The following is a 20,217-nucleotide window of genomic DNA, read 5'->3' as shown; positions in this document are numbered from 1 at the left end:
ATGTCCATTGTTTATTCTCATTAGTCCATATCCTTCAGCCTGTCTCTGAATCAGCCATTCTGCGTCTGTTTAAAACGTAGAGACAAAATCTCAGTCCTCCCAAACATTGCTATTTATGACCTGAGGAAGTATGCTGGGATTCCCCAGCAATGTTCCATTGACGGCATTTCCACGGAATAAGCTTGCAAAATAACTTTCCTGTGCAGCAACTCCATTTCCTGGATAGTAATTTAATAACTTTCACTGAATTCCACAGTCTTATTTCAACCTTTTTGTTAACGTATAACTCATAAAATGGCTTTCCATTGAATTGGTCTGTGAGTTGTATAAAGCTATTCATTCTCTCCCCTGGCTTTGGGCATTCTCTGGAGGGTCCCACTAAAGCCACCCCTGAGACCCCTTCTCCTCTTTAGCCTCTGGTTGTCTATCAGTTCTTTCCACAGCGATTCTCTCTGTCACGCCTACGGACATCCTATTATTAGGTCAGAGTCAAACACAATCCAGGCCAATGTCTCTATTCTGTAAAGAACACACATTTATTCTTTGCCCTATCACCATTCCTCTATCCACTCCACACCCCAATAGAGTTTCAGCATACCTCCCTGACAAATCACCACGTTCTTCCCTGCTGAGCCTACACAGAGCCTCAGAGTGCCTCTGGACCCACCTCTTCAGGCATCCACTATCTAGAGAGTCAATGAAACCCACCTGATTATCTGGTCTTATGGAAACACTCCCAGTTGTAATCCACACTACAATGAATGGTGTCACTTTTGACATCGATGTAAACTAGGAGCCCTACGTAAGAACAAGATGAAAACACCTATAAAATTGCCTTGAAAATGAAAGGAGCATTAGACAAATCAAAGTTAGTTTGGTATAAAGGAAAAAATATTAAAAACTAAATTAGTGAGGCCAGGCGCAGTGGCTCACGCCTGTATTCTCAGCACCTTGGGAGGCCAAGGCAGGCAGGTCAAGAGGTCAAGACTATTCTGGCCAACATTGTGAAACCCTGTCTCTACTAAAAGAACATAAATTAGCTGGGCTTAGTGGTGCACACCTATAATCCCAGCTACTCAGGAGGCTGAAAAAGAAGAATAACTTGAACCCAGGAGGCCGAGGTTGCAATGAGCTAAGATTACGCCACTGCATTCCAGCCTGGGTGACAGAGCACGATTCCATCTCAAAACTAGATTAATACAAATCTCTTCAACCAGGGGAGATAAAAATGAAGTCATTGATAGTTGATAAGCACCATTTCTAGCTTATTGGTTCAAAATTATATTACTGCAATAACTTGAGCAAGTCATCAAATCTCTCTGATACTCTGTTCCCTCATCTGTTAAATGGAGATAAAGGAAACTATCTGATGAGGTTGCACTAAGAAATAAATAATTCATATAAAGTTCTTATATGGTATCAAACATAATTATCATTATGTAGCGCAATCCTTGTTGGCGTTCATTATCATTATTCATTACAAATTTTAAATTAATCTTTTAATTAATTCAAAACCCAACTCCAATGTTGCCTCGTGTGTAAGGCAGTCTTTACTACCATCAACTTGATCTCGAGGATGTTTATCATTATGGGAGAAGCACTCACTTTCTGTTCTTTTGTTGGGCTTGTTTTCTTTTGTATCTTTTCCATGAGGCTATTAATTCTTTGAGTTTGAGGTTTGAGTTTCACCTGTTTGCCCCTGGTCTAAATCCCACCTCCCAGTCTAAATCTGTGCACCTAACAATTAGTAGAGGTTCCCATGGAAATAAGACACATTCAGGGAAGCATTTGCTTCCAAGTGACAGAATCAAAGAACACTAACTTAAAAAAAAATTATTTATGGATTTTGCTGTATTTTATTTCACTGGCAAGTTCCCTAACCCCCCTTAATCTCAATTTTATTTTCTAAAAACTAGGAATTGTAATGGCACTCAAGTCCTAAAATTATTGCAATCATTAAATTAACTAATGTATGCAAAGTGCTTAGAACAGTACTTGGCACAGGATGAATAAGTGTGAGCTATTGCTTTTATTCTAATAATTATTTTCAAGGAAATTATGGTTGCCCGTAAGGAAGATGATGACAAAAATGAACCAGAAATGAGAAGGAAGAAAACCAAAGAGGAACAAGCAAAAGGAGAGTGCAAAGATAGAAACAAAAAGATGTATCTGGATCCAGGCTCCTTCATTTCCCATGGACAAATCTAAATAGCAAGGGCGTCTTAAGGAGATGCTCTGACCTTCTAGAGCTCCTGCAGAAGGGAGAGCCACATAAAAACTTTACTGTTTCTGGCTTGTTTCGTTCTTCCCCTGCTCTTAAAAATGGTCATGTGGGGAATTATTAAATGTCACTGTCTTATTTAAACTCCCATGTGAAATCTATTTTTGTGTTTAAAAAACAACACACTGTGTATACGCCCCACGTGCCTATGAAATGAAAACAGATGGTGCCACCTAAAGAACTGAAGGCAAAACATGTAGGAAGTTGATGTACTTTCAGAACAGAGTCACATAGACCAGATGATTAAAAATTACTTTGAAAAATGAAGGAAGATGAGAGGAACCTTGTTAGAAAAGATTGAGTAGCAGCTTAACTGTCCTATAGTTTTTAGAAGCTTGATACCAGTTGACTTCATTTTCACTCAATAAAAAGAAAGATGTGAATGCAAGGAATTCTTGGGGATCTATTTAATATAGCAACTGTGAAAGTCAATATCCTACATTAACATAACTGCCAAATTTCCCTTATAAATTGACAATGATGCTATTCCTCAAGGTTAAATGGTTTAAATTTATCAAATCAAACATACAAAAAGAGATTGTAAAGTGGTTTGTCTTTATTTGTTTTTTTTAGCAACAGGGTCTCTCTCTGTGGTCCAAGCTGGAGTGCAGTGGTGCGATCCTGGGCTCAAGCCATCCTCCTGCCTCACACCTGGCTATTATTCTTTCTTTCTTTCTTTTTTAGAGATGGGGTATTTTTATGTTGCCCAGGCTGGTCTTGAACTCCTGGCCTCAAGCAATCCTCCTGTCACAGCCTTCCAAAGTTTTGGGATTACAGATATGAGCCACTGCACCTGGCCCCAGTTATGAAGTTTTCAATGTATATATGTCCCAAATGTATCTTTCTTCATTACCTGTTTTGCATCAGCCACAGCTAATGTTAGGTAGTTTCTGATCATAGACTATTAGTTTTCATGGATTCAAAGAAGAACTTCTCAGAAGAACTGATATATTGGTTTGGCTTACAGTCATTCATGGTATTCCATAGCTGATGTCTGGGAAAATAGGTCAAATATTGTCTCTTCAGATCGGTGATGTTGGAGTAGAATTATCTGGGTATGCCTGGCATTCTGCTGGTTCTTCTCTAGGAACAGCCAGACAGAGAGAAACAAAGAACAAAGAGTGGCAAGAGAAACGTAGAGAAAGACGAGACATGGGGAGAAGCAGAGACAGATAAAGGAGAAGAGAGCAATACAGTGACAGTAAGAATAGAGAACTAGAGAGGGAAGACTGTGTCACTTACTGATGGCTTCACCTCCCAGAGGGCCATGGCTTGCCTTTTTTTCTGTGAGGTCTCTATACCCATACCATGACCCCTCGTTTTCAGTTGGGCTAGTTTGAATGGATTAGTGTCCCTTTCAAGGAAAGCATTGACCAGAATAGTTATAAAAGCTTTCCTATTTATTGCATTAGGGAAATGAATTGCCCAGGTCTTAAAAATATTAATCACCTAAGAAGATAATTATGTGGAACTTATATATAAACACACGGGCAAACACACAAAGAATACATACACGTACTACATACACACATAAATACACAGGTATAATTTTAAAATACGTATATAATTCAATGAAATATTGTGATTATATATATACATACATGTGTATATACATGCACATATGTGAACACACACAGGTCCAAGTATATTTTCCCCTCTGAGAAGTAGAAAATATTACTGTGAGGCTCTCAGGTCTCTCACACCAGTAATCATCTGTTTGCAACCTGAAAATCTTCAGTCCTTTAACAAATGCTAAGGTGTTAACACTAACTGCCTCTGGCTTAACTCTATTTAACTCTGTCTAACTCTAGCTTTCTTATTCTAGTAGCTCTCTGTCTCCTAAAAGCCTGAAATATATAGACATGTGGCCCTAAGGATTTAGTGTGACTGAAAAGGATTGTATATTGGCACATAAATATTTATTCTTCTCAACGGTTTTGAAAACATGAAAATAGTTCTGCTAACTCTCAGGGTTTTTGACAATAGTAGTAAATACCTGTGTTCAGAGTACCAGCATTCATAATTTATCAATAGGTCATCTGTGAATCTACTATTGGCCCAGAAGCCACTGGAGCAAGACAATAAGTCCATTAATAAACATAAATATTTTTCTACTAGTTGACCTCATGAAATTTCTAGGTCCAAGAAGCAAAATGAATTAGTTCATTCACTCATTCACTACATAAATGTTCACCAAACATCTTGTACGTGTCAGGGCAGGGTACTTTGTTTAGCATAAGAAAAAAGGAGATCGAATCAGAAATGAATAAGCTAGAGAAAGTTTTAAATTACAGACTGTGGTGGTCTGTCTCCAAAAATAAAAGATTAATTCTATTGCAAGTAAGCAGGAGCTTATGACATCAAAAGGAAGACATAAAGAATGTTCACATTCAATTCAACACACATTTCTTGTCATCTACTCTGTGCCTATTAATCGTGATAGTCTTGTGAGAAATATTTTATAAATCCTTATTTTTGCAAAGCATGTAACAAAGTTTTATATTCCATTCTTGTGATAAAGATGGAGAAATAATAGATGAGGTATTTTAAATTGAATCATACTTTTAGAGAATTATTCAACAAATATTTGTTTTCCTGATACTATATATGCCGTGTTGTGAAATTATCTACATGAAAAAGACTAACTCTTGCTCATTGGTGTGTTTATAATCTATCATAGAAGGAAGCCAACTATGAACAGAACAGAAGGCAGCAAGTATTAAGTGGCATAAAAGATGTGCAGACAAATGGCTTTGGAAATTTACAGGGTGGATAAATTGTTGTGGATGGTCAAGGAACACTGGGCATTTCTTATTTGAATTATCTGTTTTAGATGAGAGACAATTTTAACAGAGAGAGATGTGAGTGAAAGATATTCCAGCCAAGGGAATTAAGTGTAGAAACCCTGCATGGAACAGAGAAGAGTTCAGTTTGCCTACAGGCAGGCCATATAGTTACAGTGATCTTGAACACCAGAAATTTGAACTTGATACTGTAAGTCAAGGGAATCAGTAAGGATTTTGGACGGGGGAAAGGCACCTAGTGCTTACAGATCCACTGGCATTAGCTTGGAAAAGAGTCTGCACTGATTAACACCTTTGTCATGTCTTGAATGAAAATGTAAAAGGCATGGTGCCAGAAGAGGAAACTGAGGCTGGGGGAGATAACAACCCAGGTCAGATCACAAGAGCAGTTGACAGTATAGAAGTTTGAACTAGGAGGTACCACTCATGACTTGTTAGTGATCTTTACACTGCTATATCTGATCTTTATCAATTTGTTATAGGCTAAGTCAGGAAAGGTAATTTCTCTATTTTACTGATGAGAATGTTGAGAAGGTCAAGCCACTCATCCTGGCTCATACAAGTAAGCAGGATAGATGGGAACACAACCTAACAATCGTGAGTCTTCAGAACACCTTATGGTCACATTCCCCCACAGTGTCACGGACTCTCCTTTCCTTGTGAACCGGATAATCACATACCTGTGGCCCCCTTCTGTTGTTCATACTACCTTCAAAAATTGAAGAAGTGTCCAGATTGGGGAAGAAGAACACAGGCAACACAAAGGTGTTGTTGATTTGTGTCCCTAACCTGACCTTTATTAAAAAAAAAACAATGCCAACTTACAGTTGTTCTGCAGGAGCTTGTCCAGGGAATCACGCCACTGCAGGGCCTCGTCCAGCGAGGGCCTACATCAATAACAAGAAGAGAAAGGGTATGGCTTAAGTAGGGATTGAACCACATGTACCGGCAGTAACTCTCCCTGTTTCTCTTAGATGGAAATGATATGGTCTATGCTCAGGGCAAAGAAGGTTGAGTTATTTTCTCTCTAACAATTGGGTTTGATGATCTGGGTTTGCTTTCATACAGCTTTATTGCATATATTCATCTTTTCTGAATGATTTGGTTAGGTCTGTCTCTTTTTAGAAGTTCAGTTTACTTGTCGTTAAGCTGTGACTTGATATTCTTGCAAATCCCATGAAAGTTGTTCCAATTGTGGTCTTTTTTTCCAAATATAATTTCCTGAAATTCAGTTGTTCCATTACAAGGATTGAACTCCTGTTCTTGGCCTCACCATTACTGCATGTTAAATACCTAAGTGAACCAGCAAAATGCACTGGGGTTCTACATCCACATCCCAAAGCCGTCTAATTAAGGCTAGTGGAAGATGTGAATGTATAAGGCTTTCCTTGTGTTGGGATTGTGATCATAGCAAATTTACATGTTAAAAACTGTAGGTACATTTTTCCTACCTACTTAGGACAGGATCAGACTTTTTAAAAAAAGATTTACTCTGATTAAAAAAAAAAAAGGGGTTAATATATCCTGAATAGGAATGTTATACACAAATACTTGAGATGCTGACTCAAAAGGAGAAGGTTATAGTCAACACATAATTTCTCCTTAGGCTGTTTCTATTTTAACATTTATATATGCAGAAACCCTGCAGCTATTCCATTTTAACCACCAATTTTTCTCTCACAGCAGGATGTGTCAAGTGGAGCTGGTATTGTCTGGGAAAAATGGCTGACTGCACACTCTTCGGCTCACCCGGCTCGAACTCTTGCATTATGATGTGAGTTCTTCATTGTCAAATCAAAACAGACTGACAAAGCATTATTAGAATATTAAGGCCAAATGAGGTGTTTTTTCCTAAACTGGAATTTCCTTAGCTCTTAATTTGTTTATCAACTGTCTAGGCAATCAAAAGAAAATTCCTGCTTCTAGTTTTTATACAATGATATTTCAGGAGAGGTAAATTATTCAGATAGGCAGCTTTGGGTGAGATGACAGCTGCTTATTCTAGTTTTCATTTTGCTGTCCCAGGCACACAATCAGCTTCACTTTATTTATGTAAGGAATCCAAGACAGCAGTAGGTTTTAGGTTAAAATATTGTGAAAAATTCCTTTCCTTCTCTATTCCTCATTCCAGAACATGCATAGGTTGTGAGTCCTGATTATATGATTTTTCATAAAGTTTTATGTGTTCACTCTTTGCGAGGTAAACTTGCCAAAGTGAGGGTAACAAGCCTTGTGAAATAATCTTGGGAGATTTCTGTTTTCCTGGATAGAAACACAGCCATCATAGATGGAAAACACACTAATGCCTCAGAAATTTATTTCTCTGTAGTGTTCTGGTTCATTTTACTTCTATCCAGAAAAGGATCTATCTACTAGAGGTCAATAAATCCTCTTGGCTCTTTTATATTATTGCAAGTAGAGAACTGTTTTTGTGCCTATTATTTCCTACTTACATGTTTGTCACAAGGCCTTACACATCTTACCTTCTTCGCTACAGTAGTTTCAATAATAGACACCCACCAAGTTTCTATTCATTGTTGACAGAACAGCAGGACATTAAATTATTGGACAAAAGAAACTAGCTCAGAGCAAGAGGAAGCCTGGTTTACTCACAGGATTTCCTGATTTTATAAATATTCTCATTAAATGAAATCACTTTCCTGCCCCACTTTTCCTCTGGTTAGTATAGAGGAGCAAAGGAAGAAGAAATGACAGGAACAGGTGCACCAAACTTAAGCATGTTATCTGATCTGATTCGTCCCAAATGGTCTTGTTGGAACTAGGCTAATGGTCAATAACAGCAGCACATCACAGCCAAGATTAAATTCCTGAAAAGGACATGTGCAGAGCCCGCTTGGGAGTGAAATTGGTCCAAATTGATTTAAGGGCACAGTCAAGCAGGACACGTCCCCCACAGCATGAAGCCCAGTGTTTTGATTACTAGCCTAGGAGCTAACAGTGGTTCATCCTGTCCCTATTCTCAGAATTTGCCAGTCCTCATTAGGTCTAAATTCATTGGAAACAAGATAGATGCAGATCTAAATGACCAATAAATGTCCCAGTTTGCTAGGTCACAGCTGACCACAGAGGATGGGCATGGAGTTTCTGTGTGTGGGTGAGGGTGGGAGGAAGAGGAAGCTATTTCAGATGAAACTCAAACATTTATAGAGATGATTAGCCACATGTTTTATAATGCCTAGTGTAAATGCCACCTGGTCCAGGAAGTGGCCATCTCTGCTAGAAGTGCCATCTCTCTTTTCACTCTACTCTTACCACATTTACGCACTGAGTCTCTCACATGGCAATGATGCACTCACTGCCCAAGGGTTTAGGTTGTCATGCACAGAGAGCTTTTCCCATTCCACTCTATCCCATGGTGTACCCTTACAACATCAATCAACCTTGCAATAAATGTGTGTCAGATTAATAAGTAAATGAATGATGGTTTTGCCCTGAGTTAGCCTGGTTGATGAAAGCCACAAATAACTCCAAACTTTGATTTTGATGACCAGTCCCATGAACCAGTATTACTGCTATTGGCAATGCTGGCCCTTAGTAGCTGTAACCTCTCTAAAGTACCTGTGGTTATGTTTTTCATTTGCTTTTGTTTCGGTTTAATTTGGTTTTTAATCTATGCAGTGCCTGGCACATGCTTAAAATGTCTTAATAATGTTCTTGCACATCAGTGCTCTTAACAAGGAAAATAAAATTCAAGTTATTTACCATCAATTAGACAAGTCTAGTCCCCTCTCCCTTCCTACCCCACAGTGCAGTCTGCTCATGACTAGGGTTAAGTCTATGAGCATCTATTGAGCCCTTACCTGATGGACAACGGTGACCTGGGCACCATGGTTGGGGATACAGACTTAAAAACAAGCAAAACGTGTCATTTTTTGATATCCATATGTGGGCTTGAAATTGTGCATACATCTTTAGTCCTCACAACCAGGCTCACTCTAAGTCAACCAGGTGAGCGTATGCAGGACAACTTTCTTTAACTCTTTTCCACTAGCACAGGCTAGCTACTGTTTATGCATGGAGGTCATTCTTGAGTATAAAATGATCACTACAACAACAAACCAAAAAAAGGGGTTAAAAATTGCTGACATAGGGGAAAGGGAGACAATTATAATATAAAATAAACTATATGAATTTCTATATCAGCTCCTAACATTTTACAATTGATGATATTGTAAGCCATGATAACAGTTACCACAAACTAAACCTATGTGGTAGACTCATTTTGTCTGTTCATCAGGAGGGGCTAAAGCAGAGCCTTAAGGAATGCTCACATCCAGAGGGCGGGCAACAGTGGAAGTACTCAGAGAAAGGGAAGGCAGGGGGAAGACCAGAAGTCAAGGAAGAGAGTTTTAAGAGTAGGTCAACTGGTGAGCCGTCAAACGCTGCAGACAAGTCACAGATGGGGCCTTAGAGACAATAGTGCCGGTGAGGAAGAAAGGTTGAAGCTGGATGAGATGATCCAAAAAAGACTGAAAGCCATGAGAACCGACTTCGTTTTCTACAGTTAGCCAATTAAAGAGAAAGGTATAGATGCAGAAGGAGAGAAAGGTGGGAAGGAAATGTTTCGGCATGGAACATGGGTACCTGTTTGCTCCTAGGGGAAGAGGGTCCGCAGGGAAAAAGGGCAACTAAAAATGCTAAAAGGGGAACAGAGCTGGCTTTAGGGGGTAGGAATGTAAGTAGCTTTTTTCTGTTTTTTTCTCAATGGTCCATTTTTTTTTAAATGAGAACTCAAAAATACATGTTAAAAACTAGAAAATGCTTTTTAAAAAACTGATTCTACTGATGTCAATAACCCAAAGAATATGAGAGAGGTTAAAAATACTTCCAGTGAAGAGAAGGATTATTTTCTCGTCTGAGAGAAGAATATGAGTTAAAAATACAGAGAAATTTTCAAGTGGAGAGGAGAGAGAGAGAGAGAGAGAGGGATGGAGCTTATGCAGAACACAGTATTTCCTGTCAGATAAATGGCGTAGAAAGTTGCCAAATATGAGGAGGTGGGATGGGGTTTACGGATTCAGAGGAGAGTGGGAAACTTTTTTAGTGGTCACTGTTGAAAATGCAACAGACACAGAATTATTCTCTAGGGATATGAAGGATTTTTCCAAAACAATTTAGTCTTCTGGAGGAAGGAAGGGGATGGAAGACAAGAAAAGCAAATAATCCAATAAATGGTCAGCCCCAGGGTTTCTTCCAAAACAGCTTCTCTCTGAATCCCTGGTAAGCCCAACATTTTAAGGGTCTATGTGACTGTTAAAGCCGAGATTTAAAACAGGAAATGTAGAACTCTATTTTTTAAGGTCAATTCCAACAGATCAATAACAATTGTCACATTGTTTGCTTCAAAATAGATGTTTTGATCTGTTCCTGCTCTGAAATGTGGTTCTTACTCTCTGCTACCCTTGGTGCCTGCTGCTCCACACTGAATTAGCTTCTCCTTTTCAAATGCAGAAAATTCAATTATGCCTCACTTCCTGTTTAGAATCATTTTGAAGTAATAAAAAAAAATAAGGGGGAATGGAAATATTCACTTAGGTTAATGGAAAAAGATTTGAAAAAGAAAAAGAATAACTTATCTCTTTATCTTCCAGTCAATCCAGCTATATTAAGTTGAGGTCATTTGGACAAAGGATGGGCTGGCCACTTTATATAAATGTTACATACAAAAAGAGAAATGGAGGTTAAAGTGACTCCCATATTTTTACCACACTTCTGTGATATCCTCAAAGCTCTAAGATAGCAGAGTGAAGGAGTCTGAATACCTTGGTGTTTTCTTTTTCCCATTTTCCTTTCTTGATTTTCATGGGTATCTCTGTTTTAATGGGAAGATGGAGTGTGTCTGTCTAGGTAGTGACCGTCTCTGTAGCTAGCAGGGATGATGATGCACGATGGGAATGCTGGGAGTCTTGTTCCTGAGTTAAGACCAGGCCAATGCACACTGTTCCCGCTATGAAACGTCATAGTAGGATTCACCGTCATAACATCACGATTCTTTAGAAGTATAGTTCCCTAGGTTGTCTGAACTGACAGGAGGAATATGTAGGGAGAGGGGAATGGGGATGAGGGAGGACTGCAGAAATCCAATCAATAATATTAATTTACAAATTGGAAAAACAATACTTGGTGTACCTTTAATAGAAATAGCTAGTCGAGTGTTCATTCTTAAGTAACAGACTTTGTTCCTCTGTTGGGCCTTGAGGGCCACTATCTTGGAGAAGGAACGGTTAGGCTTACATTGTCTGCCTTGTTCTTAGCATCTCTCTGAGGGAAACATTCTCATATCCCCCTGCTGAGGAAGCAGCCTTAGATAGTTCCTCGGCAGGTAAGCATCCAGGGTTCGTAATTAACTGGATCAGGAGTGGCTATTAAGACAGTGAATGAACAGGTATTTTTACCACACGACTGTGTGGTAAGTAACTGAGGAAGTGGCTGGTGTCATTTTATAAGTATGGTCTGTCTTTCCAAAAATAAGGCAGAGCCTTATCTTTCATTTTTAAAATATTCTACCAGTGTTCAATAAGATGATTCAGACATGAGATAGGGTTGTTTTTTTTTTTTTTTTTTTTTTTTTTTTAAAGCTTCTTTGCAAACCAACTCTCTGAGGGTCTTATGATCCTTAATGAGTATTTGAAGGGGGTAGTTCTACAGATGAGGAATAGTGCTGAACACTTGGAAAATAGCCATCCTCTGGAGGAAATGAGTGGAATCCATATTCATGACTCACTTCTGGGTCTTGGCTGGTTTCTCTGGCTTCTCATTGTATGGAATGACAAGGTCACCAGCTGAGTCTGGCTTCTGGAGGAGAATTCCCAACTTGATCTTAATTTCCTTGGCCCTGAAAGAAGAGACACGAGGGGGAATGAGGACACCACAGGAGCATACAGATTTCAAAGAGAGATTTCTTCCTGTGTCAGAGAAACACCAATGAACAAAATCCCATTTCATTTTCATGTCTCTTGTGGCAGAAAGAATACTAATGCAGAAATTAAGCCACCTAAGTTCTAATAATTAGCATTTACCAAGCTCTTAGTATGTCCTTTGTTAATTTGCACTACATTTCAATCCTCATTATTGTTTTATACATATTCACTCATTTTATATCTGCAGATACTATAGTAGTATTTCCATTTTGCAGATGAGGTCACTGAATGACAGGAGTTTAAATAATTTAAGATAACCCAGTCAGCATTTTGCGGAGACAGATGTGAGCCCAAGCTGTCTGATGCTAGAGCTCCCAGGTGGAACTATGCATGCATTACCTACCAGTCTTCTGCGGGCTCTGGTCCTCACTATTATTAGATATATGACATTTGGGAAAAATGATTACTTTTTACTGCCAGACCTCACTTCCCTCATCTGTAAAATGATGACATTAACCATCATTTTAGATTTTTTTTGAGCCATTTCTAGCTATAAAATCAAATCATTCTACTCAATTATTTATTTCTCTATAAAATTTTTGTTTCCAACCTCTTATCCGTTGTTCCCCATGGCTGCTGGAGTATCATATGTGCAGTGAGCCTTGATAAATGAGTACTAGTTGCCAAATAGGGAACCACAGCGGAATGTACTACTTCTTTGTAGCTTCAGTAATTTAGTGAGTAGATATGGTCAGAATTCTGGGTACTCCTCCATCACAGGATGCAACTATTTTCATGCTCAGTTTTAAAACTAAACTTCTAAGCTATCCATTACTAGAAAAGCACCAGGCAAATCTTAAATATTTATCCATAGGACAAGTTGTTGAATATAGGAAGACCCAAAAAGCTACATTTTCCTAGTGACTTTAGCACATTACTCATGCTTTTAAGGGAGGGTTCACCCTATTCCATTATGGTCATTGACTTATTTTCTGTTTTTCCACTTGAATATGAGAACTTTTTGATAATAGGAAGTTAGTCTTAAATACATTTTTTTCCTTCTTTCTTTTTTTTTTTTTGAGACGGATTCTTGCTCAGACTAGAATGCAGTGGCACAATCTCCGCTTTCTGGGTTCAAGCAATTCTCCTGCCTCAACCTCCCAAGTAGCTGAGATTACAGGTGCATGCCACCATGCCTGGCTAATGTTTTGTACTTTTAGTAGAGACGGGGTTTCACCATGCTGGACAGACTGGTCTTGAACTCCTGACCTCGTCATTCACCTGCCCTGGCCCCCCAAAGTGCTGGGATTACAGGCATGAGCCACATTGCCCAGCCTCTTAAATACCTTTTAACCCCTGTGCCTAGCACATTGCTTGGCAACGTAGTAAACATTTAAAAATATTTGCCAAAGTGAACTAAAAATATCTTGATTTTGTTTCTTACAAATCTGCTAACATTTACCTCCCAGTCAATGCTAATCATAAACTCTTAAAGAGATGCAGTGAAGTTCACATGGTGGCCAAGTAGGATGTTACTACGGTACACATACTTTCCCCACTGTTCACAGGAAGACAGTGATGAGGCAATTTAAGTAAATAAAATGCCTAAGATTCGCAGCTACGGATATTAGGAAGAAAAATTTAAGGAAACCTATTGTGATAACTTATAAAAACCCCACAAATACCTGATTATCATAACATATTTTCCTTTAGGCTAGTAAATATGGTTTTGAAAACCATGTTTTAGGAACAGTCATCTCTACAGTGAGTGCATGTGAGGCGCACTAAATTAAACTATGCGTCCATGTGATGCCTTTATTTTTTGTTCTTCCCAGCTTAACTCTTCATAATTTATTCATTTCTGCTTGTTTGGTGACTTATGGGCCCAAAAGGTAACTGGTATCTTATTTTCCCCACCTTGTCCCCATCCATTTGCCAAGCTTACTCCAGTGCTTTTTTGTAAAAAGCTTACTCCAATTACTTTCTTGTAATTTAGTCTTAAATACCTTTTTTTTTTCCTTTTTTTGTTTTGTTTTGTTTGTTTGTTAGTTTGTTTGTTTTTTGAGATGGAGACTTGGTCTGTTGCTCAGACTGGAACACAGTGGCATGATCTTGGCTCACTGAAACCTCCACTTTCTGGGTTCAAGCAATTCTCCTGCCTCAGCCTCCCAAGTAGTTGAGATTACAGGTGAATGACACCATGCCTAGCTAATTTTTTCTATTTTTTGTAGATACATGGTTTCACCATGCTGGACAGACTGTTCTCAAGCTCCTGACCTTGTGATTCACCCTCGTGATTTCTTTTCCTTTCATTCTGCTTTCATTCTTTCCCTAAAACCCTCTCACTGACTAGAGCCATCTCAGGTCCCACACTACCTCAGATCAAGCTCAGCACAGCACTAGGGGAGAAACTGGGACTGTTCTGCTGAGGGAGCTTATATAACGTTGTGAATTACAGTAATATTGCTTTAATTCCAGGGGTTGCAAATTACTTAAATTTTCTAATATTTAGTTCTTTTGCCCAGAAATTGGGACTGATAAAATAGTATATCCTAAGACTTTTTGAGATGATTAAATATACTAATGCATATGAGTCACTTAGCACAGCATTTGGCATAGAACACGGCTTCTTCAAAGTTAGTTCCAACTACACAATCATTTTTCCAGCCCACCACCCGTGTTCCCTAGCTTTGAGCATCACATTGAAACATACAAAAAATCCCCCTCCAGTTACTAAGGAATTACTACACCCACGACCTTCTATATTCTACCTCTGGGGACAAGAATTGCCAATTTTATATTTATCTGAAAAATGAAGAAAACATTAAATGGGGAGGAGAAATGCATGCAATATTTGTGGCTACCCTCTGCTGGCTAATGTGCAGTATTACAGTCAGAGATGCAAGGTGCATAGGACACAGTACCCCACCCAGTCCATGAAAAACTTCATCCATATTCCATCTCCTTCTGGATCCATAGGTCCCTCCCTTCCTGTACACCAGTGGAATGCATGCTGCACCTGTTTTCAGTTTCAACCTTGACCCAACAGTCCACTCACCGATATTTAGATAATAATCGTGTAATGAAAGTCTCTTGTGTTTAGATTTGTGTCTGGTTGGTTCCTTTGGTTTTGAACTTATCCCCCCTCTCAACTTTAGTTCCTTTTTTTTCTGTCTTTTGCTCCATTTGAGCCTTTTGCTTTTGTAGAAGGCTTTAAAATATTTGTGTTTGATTGCCTGATGCAAAAATAATAGTTGGAGATTAAGGGATAATTAACAAAGTTGAATGTTTGTAAAAGAATTATTAGTGACTTGCCGGGCGTGGTGGCTCACCCCTGTAATCCTAGCACTTTGGGAGGCTGAGGTGGGTGGATCACCTGAGGTCAGGAGTTCAAGACCAGCCTGGCCATCGTGGTGCAATCCCATCTTAAAAAAAAAAAAAAAAAAAAAAAAAAAAAAAAGTATTATTAGTGACTTATTTCATTTATTCCTTACTGATTTACTCATTGATCATGTTTACTGTGTCAGGCAGTACACAATAAATATACAAACACCACTAGGTTTGCTCCTTGCTTTCAAGGTGTTTTTAGCCTGGAGAGGTCTTAGACGTGGAGACAATTACAAACAGGTCCGTAGAGACAGACTGTCCAGAAAGAGCAGAGTTCTGGTGGAGGAGCCCCGATGTCCACAAGGACAAATCAGGGGGGATCTTCTCAGAGGAGGCAAAGGTGAAACTAGAGAATGAGCAGCAGTTAGTCAGTTGGGCTAGAAAAGAATGAGCTTTCCAGAGAGAAGGGTGGGTACATGTTATTTTAGGGAATGTAAATGTAGTCTGTACTGCGAGACGGTGAAAAGTGAGAGAGCAAAAAGCCAATTAGATGAGCTTGCTCTGCCTCCCTTCCAGATAGAGGGATGGATGTTGGAGGGACCTCTATACAGTACCCGACCTACAGCAAAGTTAGTATGAAAACAAGCAAGTGATGTAACTATTGAAAGGTGCCTCTCAAAGACTCTCGGTGTGTGAAGAGGTGGCATTCTATCATATGAACTCAACGTGTCTCGCATTTTCTTTTACCATTTCAGGATGTACTCTCTGTGAAAACACCAATTATAAATGGTAGTTAAATGCTCAAGACATACCACAAAATTCTTTTAAGACCAGGATGAATCAGAACCCTACTACTATTTTATCTATATCACTGCTTAGATTTTTTTTGTGGAATGATCTAGAAATCATCTATCATTTACCATATTGCCTAGAGAAAATCATACTCCATTTCCTCAGAGTAGACAAACATACGAGAACATCAGGTGACTCTTTTTCTCTTATTTGCCCTGGGGATGTAAGTGAGAAAAGATACTCAGTGCTTTGGAAAACTCTTCTTTTTATGGCTTCAATTTCTGGCTTGGTATGGGCTCCAGGATAGAGCATTACAAAGTTAAGAGTATATAAGTTGTGAAGTCCATTAAATTTAATTCGGAGTTCAGGACCAATCAGGGAACAAATAGTATTGCGTTTCTGCTCATACAACAGTAACAGTTTAAAGGCCAAGGAGTTGACGAATGCTGAAGTTCAAACCATTTAAACGTCGTACTGTTTTCACAAGACTAAACAATGTTAGCAGATTTGTTTTTCTCCTAGAGAATTCCTGGAATATTATTTCATCCTCCTTTCCCTTTCCTCTGTACCAAAGCCTCACAGACATAAATATGAAAATAAACCAAATGAAAAATTCAAACAAAACAATAGCTCAAGCCTAACAAACTGTTTTCCCTTTATAAGCTTGAATGTATCTGACATTAATTTAACATCAAAAGCAACACTATCCAGAGAAGATCATTTTCTAATTTGTTTACAATTTCATGCTTGGTCTCGGGCTCTATTTGACTGCATACTAGGCATTTTTTTTCCTGGCCACATTACATTAGGGCTTGTTAACAAGAAACTATTTTTATCTCCTCTCATCTCTCCTTTTCCTCTTGTTATTCTTTTGTTTTACAATGAAAAACTTGTTTTGAAATAAAACCCATTGAAAATACATGAGTAGAAGTTTAATTAAAGGCTCAGAAGAAGGTAATGCTTGGTCTAGATGACTCACCCTAGTGATTTCAAACTGAAAACGGTTTCAATAATCCTGGGGCTGTGCAATTTTAAATCTGCCCCCTCTGTGGCTATGCTGGCTGGCTGGGAAGTCAAAGCTCACAAGGTCACAGCCCATCTCAGTCCTTCCTGCTAGTGCATGAATTTATTGGGTTATTACCTTAAGATGCATAAGCATGGAAAACCAGCACAAGCAATCACTAAAAACAGAAACATAGTTAAATTTTGAGAAATATAATCATATTCTACCAGGATATGTGGAGAACCAACTATATATAAAGTCTTATATTAGGGGTTTCAAAAGTTACAGAGATATTTCTTGCTTCAGAGACACTTGGAACAATTGAATATAAAGCATACATGTAAACTGTATAGTAGATATTTTCTCAATCATTGATGAAAGTAGATGGAGTATAATAATAAAATAAGTATATTCTAATCCCAAGGAGCCCTAACTTCCCAATGTGCAGTTGGAGACATTATATACCTAAAAGCTGCTCCTCAGATATTCTCAGAGCCCTCTGAATTTTGTATTCACGGCATTTTTCCATTTGCATTTGTATCTCCATGTGTATATGTGAATATTGTCTATCTCTCCCACTGAAGTGTCAGGTCCCCAAGAGCAGGGTGAATATGTGTCTTGTTCACAATTACAGCTTTAGCACTTAGCATAGGGCCTGGCATTTAATAGGCATTCAATAAAGATTTGCCATGTAAATTGATGAACGAAATAATGAATAAATGAGCTGAATTGCTAGGTTATAATAAAACTGCATTTTGGGGTGGAGTAGGTGAAACATTGGAGTGCAGCTTAAAATGAGTCATTGAGGACTAAGATGTCTCTAATTTGTTAACCGGACAGAGGTAACACCATTAAATGACTATAAGCACTATAAAGTAAGTGCATTCAATTTCCATCCTTGAAAGAGATTGAAAATGGTCAAGTGGGGCATTTATTTCCTCATTTTGTATAGAACATATGCTGATGAGAAGAGGCAGGGAGGACAACTGCAATCAGTAGCAATCTGAAGAGAGTCAATTAGGAGACCATGATTTTTTAGGATTTAAAAGAAACAGAAGTGGCTGGGAGGCATAGGCGGTTCCTGTGGTTGAAAGACTTGGCAATCACAAACAGGTTTCTCTGTAGATACCAGACATATGTCGGGAACAACGACAAGGAGGAAGACATGGAGGAAAGTTGAGAGGCATAACGCAGGATTTTTACAACACATTTCCAAAAGAGGTGTCCTCACATGGGATAATCCAATTTAAATTCAATGCAATTTAAATCCGTGTCGCAGATGCCCCCTACTGGGCATGGGAAGGTATGAGCATTAGCAAAGATGTAAGCTGAGGGCAGATCGGTTCCAGGATGCTTCCTTCTAAAGAAACTCTACGAAGCTTCTTTCCACGGACTAAAAAGAACAACACGTCTGAAGCAGATATCCCGGAAGGATCGACGCAGGCTTCCAAAACCCTCGCCAGCTGTCATTGTCCACAGCCGAGAGTAAGGCGTTTGCCGGATTAGAGAGCAGAAGAGACAGGAGCTCCTCTGAGTTCTGTGCAGCTGAGAACTAACCTCAGAGGCAGAACCCAGCAGAGACTGACAGAGGGAAGGGGGCCCAGAGGGCCAGTCAGGAGGGATGCATTTGGTTGAAAGCTGGAAAAGCCTTCTCCCTGGCTGCTCATTTAAGACTTTTAGATCAGTGGAGTTTGCTCCTCGCAGGTGGCTCATGGAGACAGGGTAATGGATGATCCTGAAAACCCTTAGTGGAGTATAAGGATATGCTAGTGGAAAGTCAGCTCAGTTCTGGGGCTGAAATCCTCCACTTGCCAGAATCTTCAGCATGGCCCCTAAATCAGGATTGACTCTCAGCTGCACGGAAAGGCAGTGCTGGGTGATTGTGGTAGAAAGAATCTATCGCTTTGGCGTCTACCCTTTTTCTGAATTAACCTACTTCAGTTCGAACTGCAGAAAATTCGCGCATTGTTTGTGCTTTAACAGCATATGAAAGAGAAGTTTAGTCATGCAGTGTGATATCATGTTAAAACATATATTTATTATTTGATTTATATAATTAATACATGATACGTGATGAAAATGACTCTATGGTTAGTTAATATAAAATACTCCTCAGGTGCTCCAAATGATAAAAAGGTGAAGAACATGCTAAAGAATATATAGTAGTAGTGGTATTAAAGTGTTATGACTTCAGAAATGACAGCTCTTTTTCTAAACACAAGTGAATCATTCCCTAGTAGTGCTTTAGGCTTTTGCTCATATTAGTCATTAATCATGTAATAAGCCCCTTCAAACTATAAGATGACTGCAATGATGAAACTGACAATGTCATTTGTGTCAAATACATTGACAGAAAGCACGTTTATTATACTGTTTCAACTCTTGACATGTTCTAATGCTTCCCTTCAACACATTGTCTTAATAACAACTCTTTTCATTTTTGTGTTCAAGCTGTTACCTCAACTGCCCAATGTTAACTCATTGTCAGTAAGGGACCATCACAGGTAGCCTATGGTAGCAGACCAGGAAGTCTCCTAGGGTTCTTGTTTAAATAAGCTGACTTTGTTTCATAAAATCATGGTGGACAGAGAAAAACCTGCGCAGGCTGGTCTCGGTGGCTCATGCCTCTAATCCCACTTTGGGAGGCTGAGGTGGGCAGATCACCTGAGATTGGGAGTTTGAGACCAGCCTGACCAACATGGAGAATCCCGGTCTCTACTAAAAATACAAAATTAGCCAGGCATGGTGGTGCATGCCTGTAATCCAGGCTAATTGGGATGCTGAGGCAGGAGAATTGCTTGAACCTGGGAGGTGGAGGTTGCGGTGAGCCAAGATTGCGCCACTGTACTCCAGCCTGGGCAACAAGAGCGAAACTCTGTCTCAAAAAAAAAAAAAAAAAAAAGCCTGTGCAGCTTCTCCTTTTGTTCATTTATTTATTCAACAAATTAAAAATATGTTTACTGAATGCCCACCACATGCTGTACACTATAATATGTTTCGAGATTCTCAATGAAATGAAAAAAGACAAGGTCCTCTCATTGAGTTTATGTTTAAATTGGGTAAGACAGATACAAAACAAGGAATGAAAAACAATGAGATGAAAAATTGTAGTTGGTTGTAATCATTACA

The 20,217-nt window shown here is 39.0% G+C and overlaps 1 protein-coding gene across 1 annotated transcript in view; it reads right to left on the bottom strand.

The window, feature by feature from the left end:
• The window catches only part of RGS5 (regulator of G protein signaling 5), a 52,764-nt gene that overhangs the window by 6,404 nt on the left and 26,143 nt on the right, over positions 1 to 20,217 (bottom strand). Inside the window, exons 2-3 of the mRNA XM_032291550.1 lie at positions 11,831 to 11,941; positions 5,911 to 5,972 (exon numbers count right to left, since the gene is read on the bottom strand). Of these exons, the coding sequence (XP_032147441.1) occupies positions 5,911 to 5,972; positions 11,831 to 11,941 (173 nt within the window). The remainder of the gene's footprint in view (positions 1 to 5,910; positions 5,973 to 11,830; positions 11,942 to 20,217) is intronic.

This window comes from Sapajus apella, unplaced genomic scaffold (assembly GCF_009761245.1).
Source record: "Sapajus apella isolate SASKATOON/1434 unplaced genomic scaffold, GSC_monkey_1.0 scaffold25, whole genome shotgun sequence".
In the NCBI taxonomy this organism is placed as follows: domain Eukaryota; kingdom Metazoa; phylum Chordata; class Mammalia; order Primates; family Cebidae; genus Sapajus; species Sapajus apella.
This window is presented reverse-complemented; position numbering and strand designations above follow the sequence as displayed.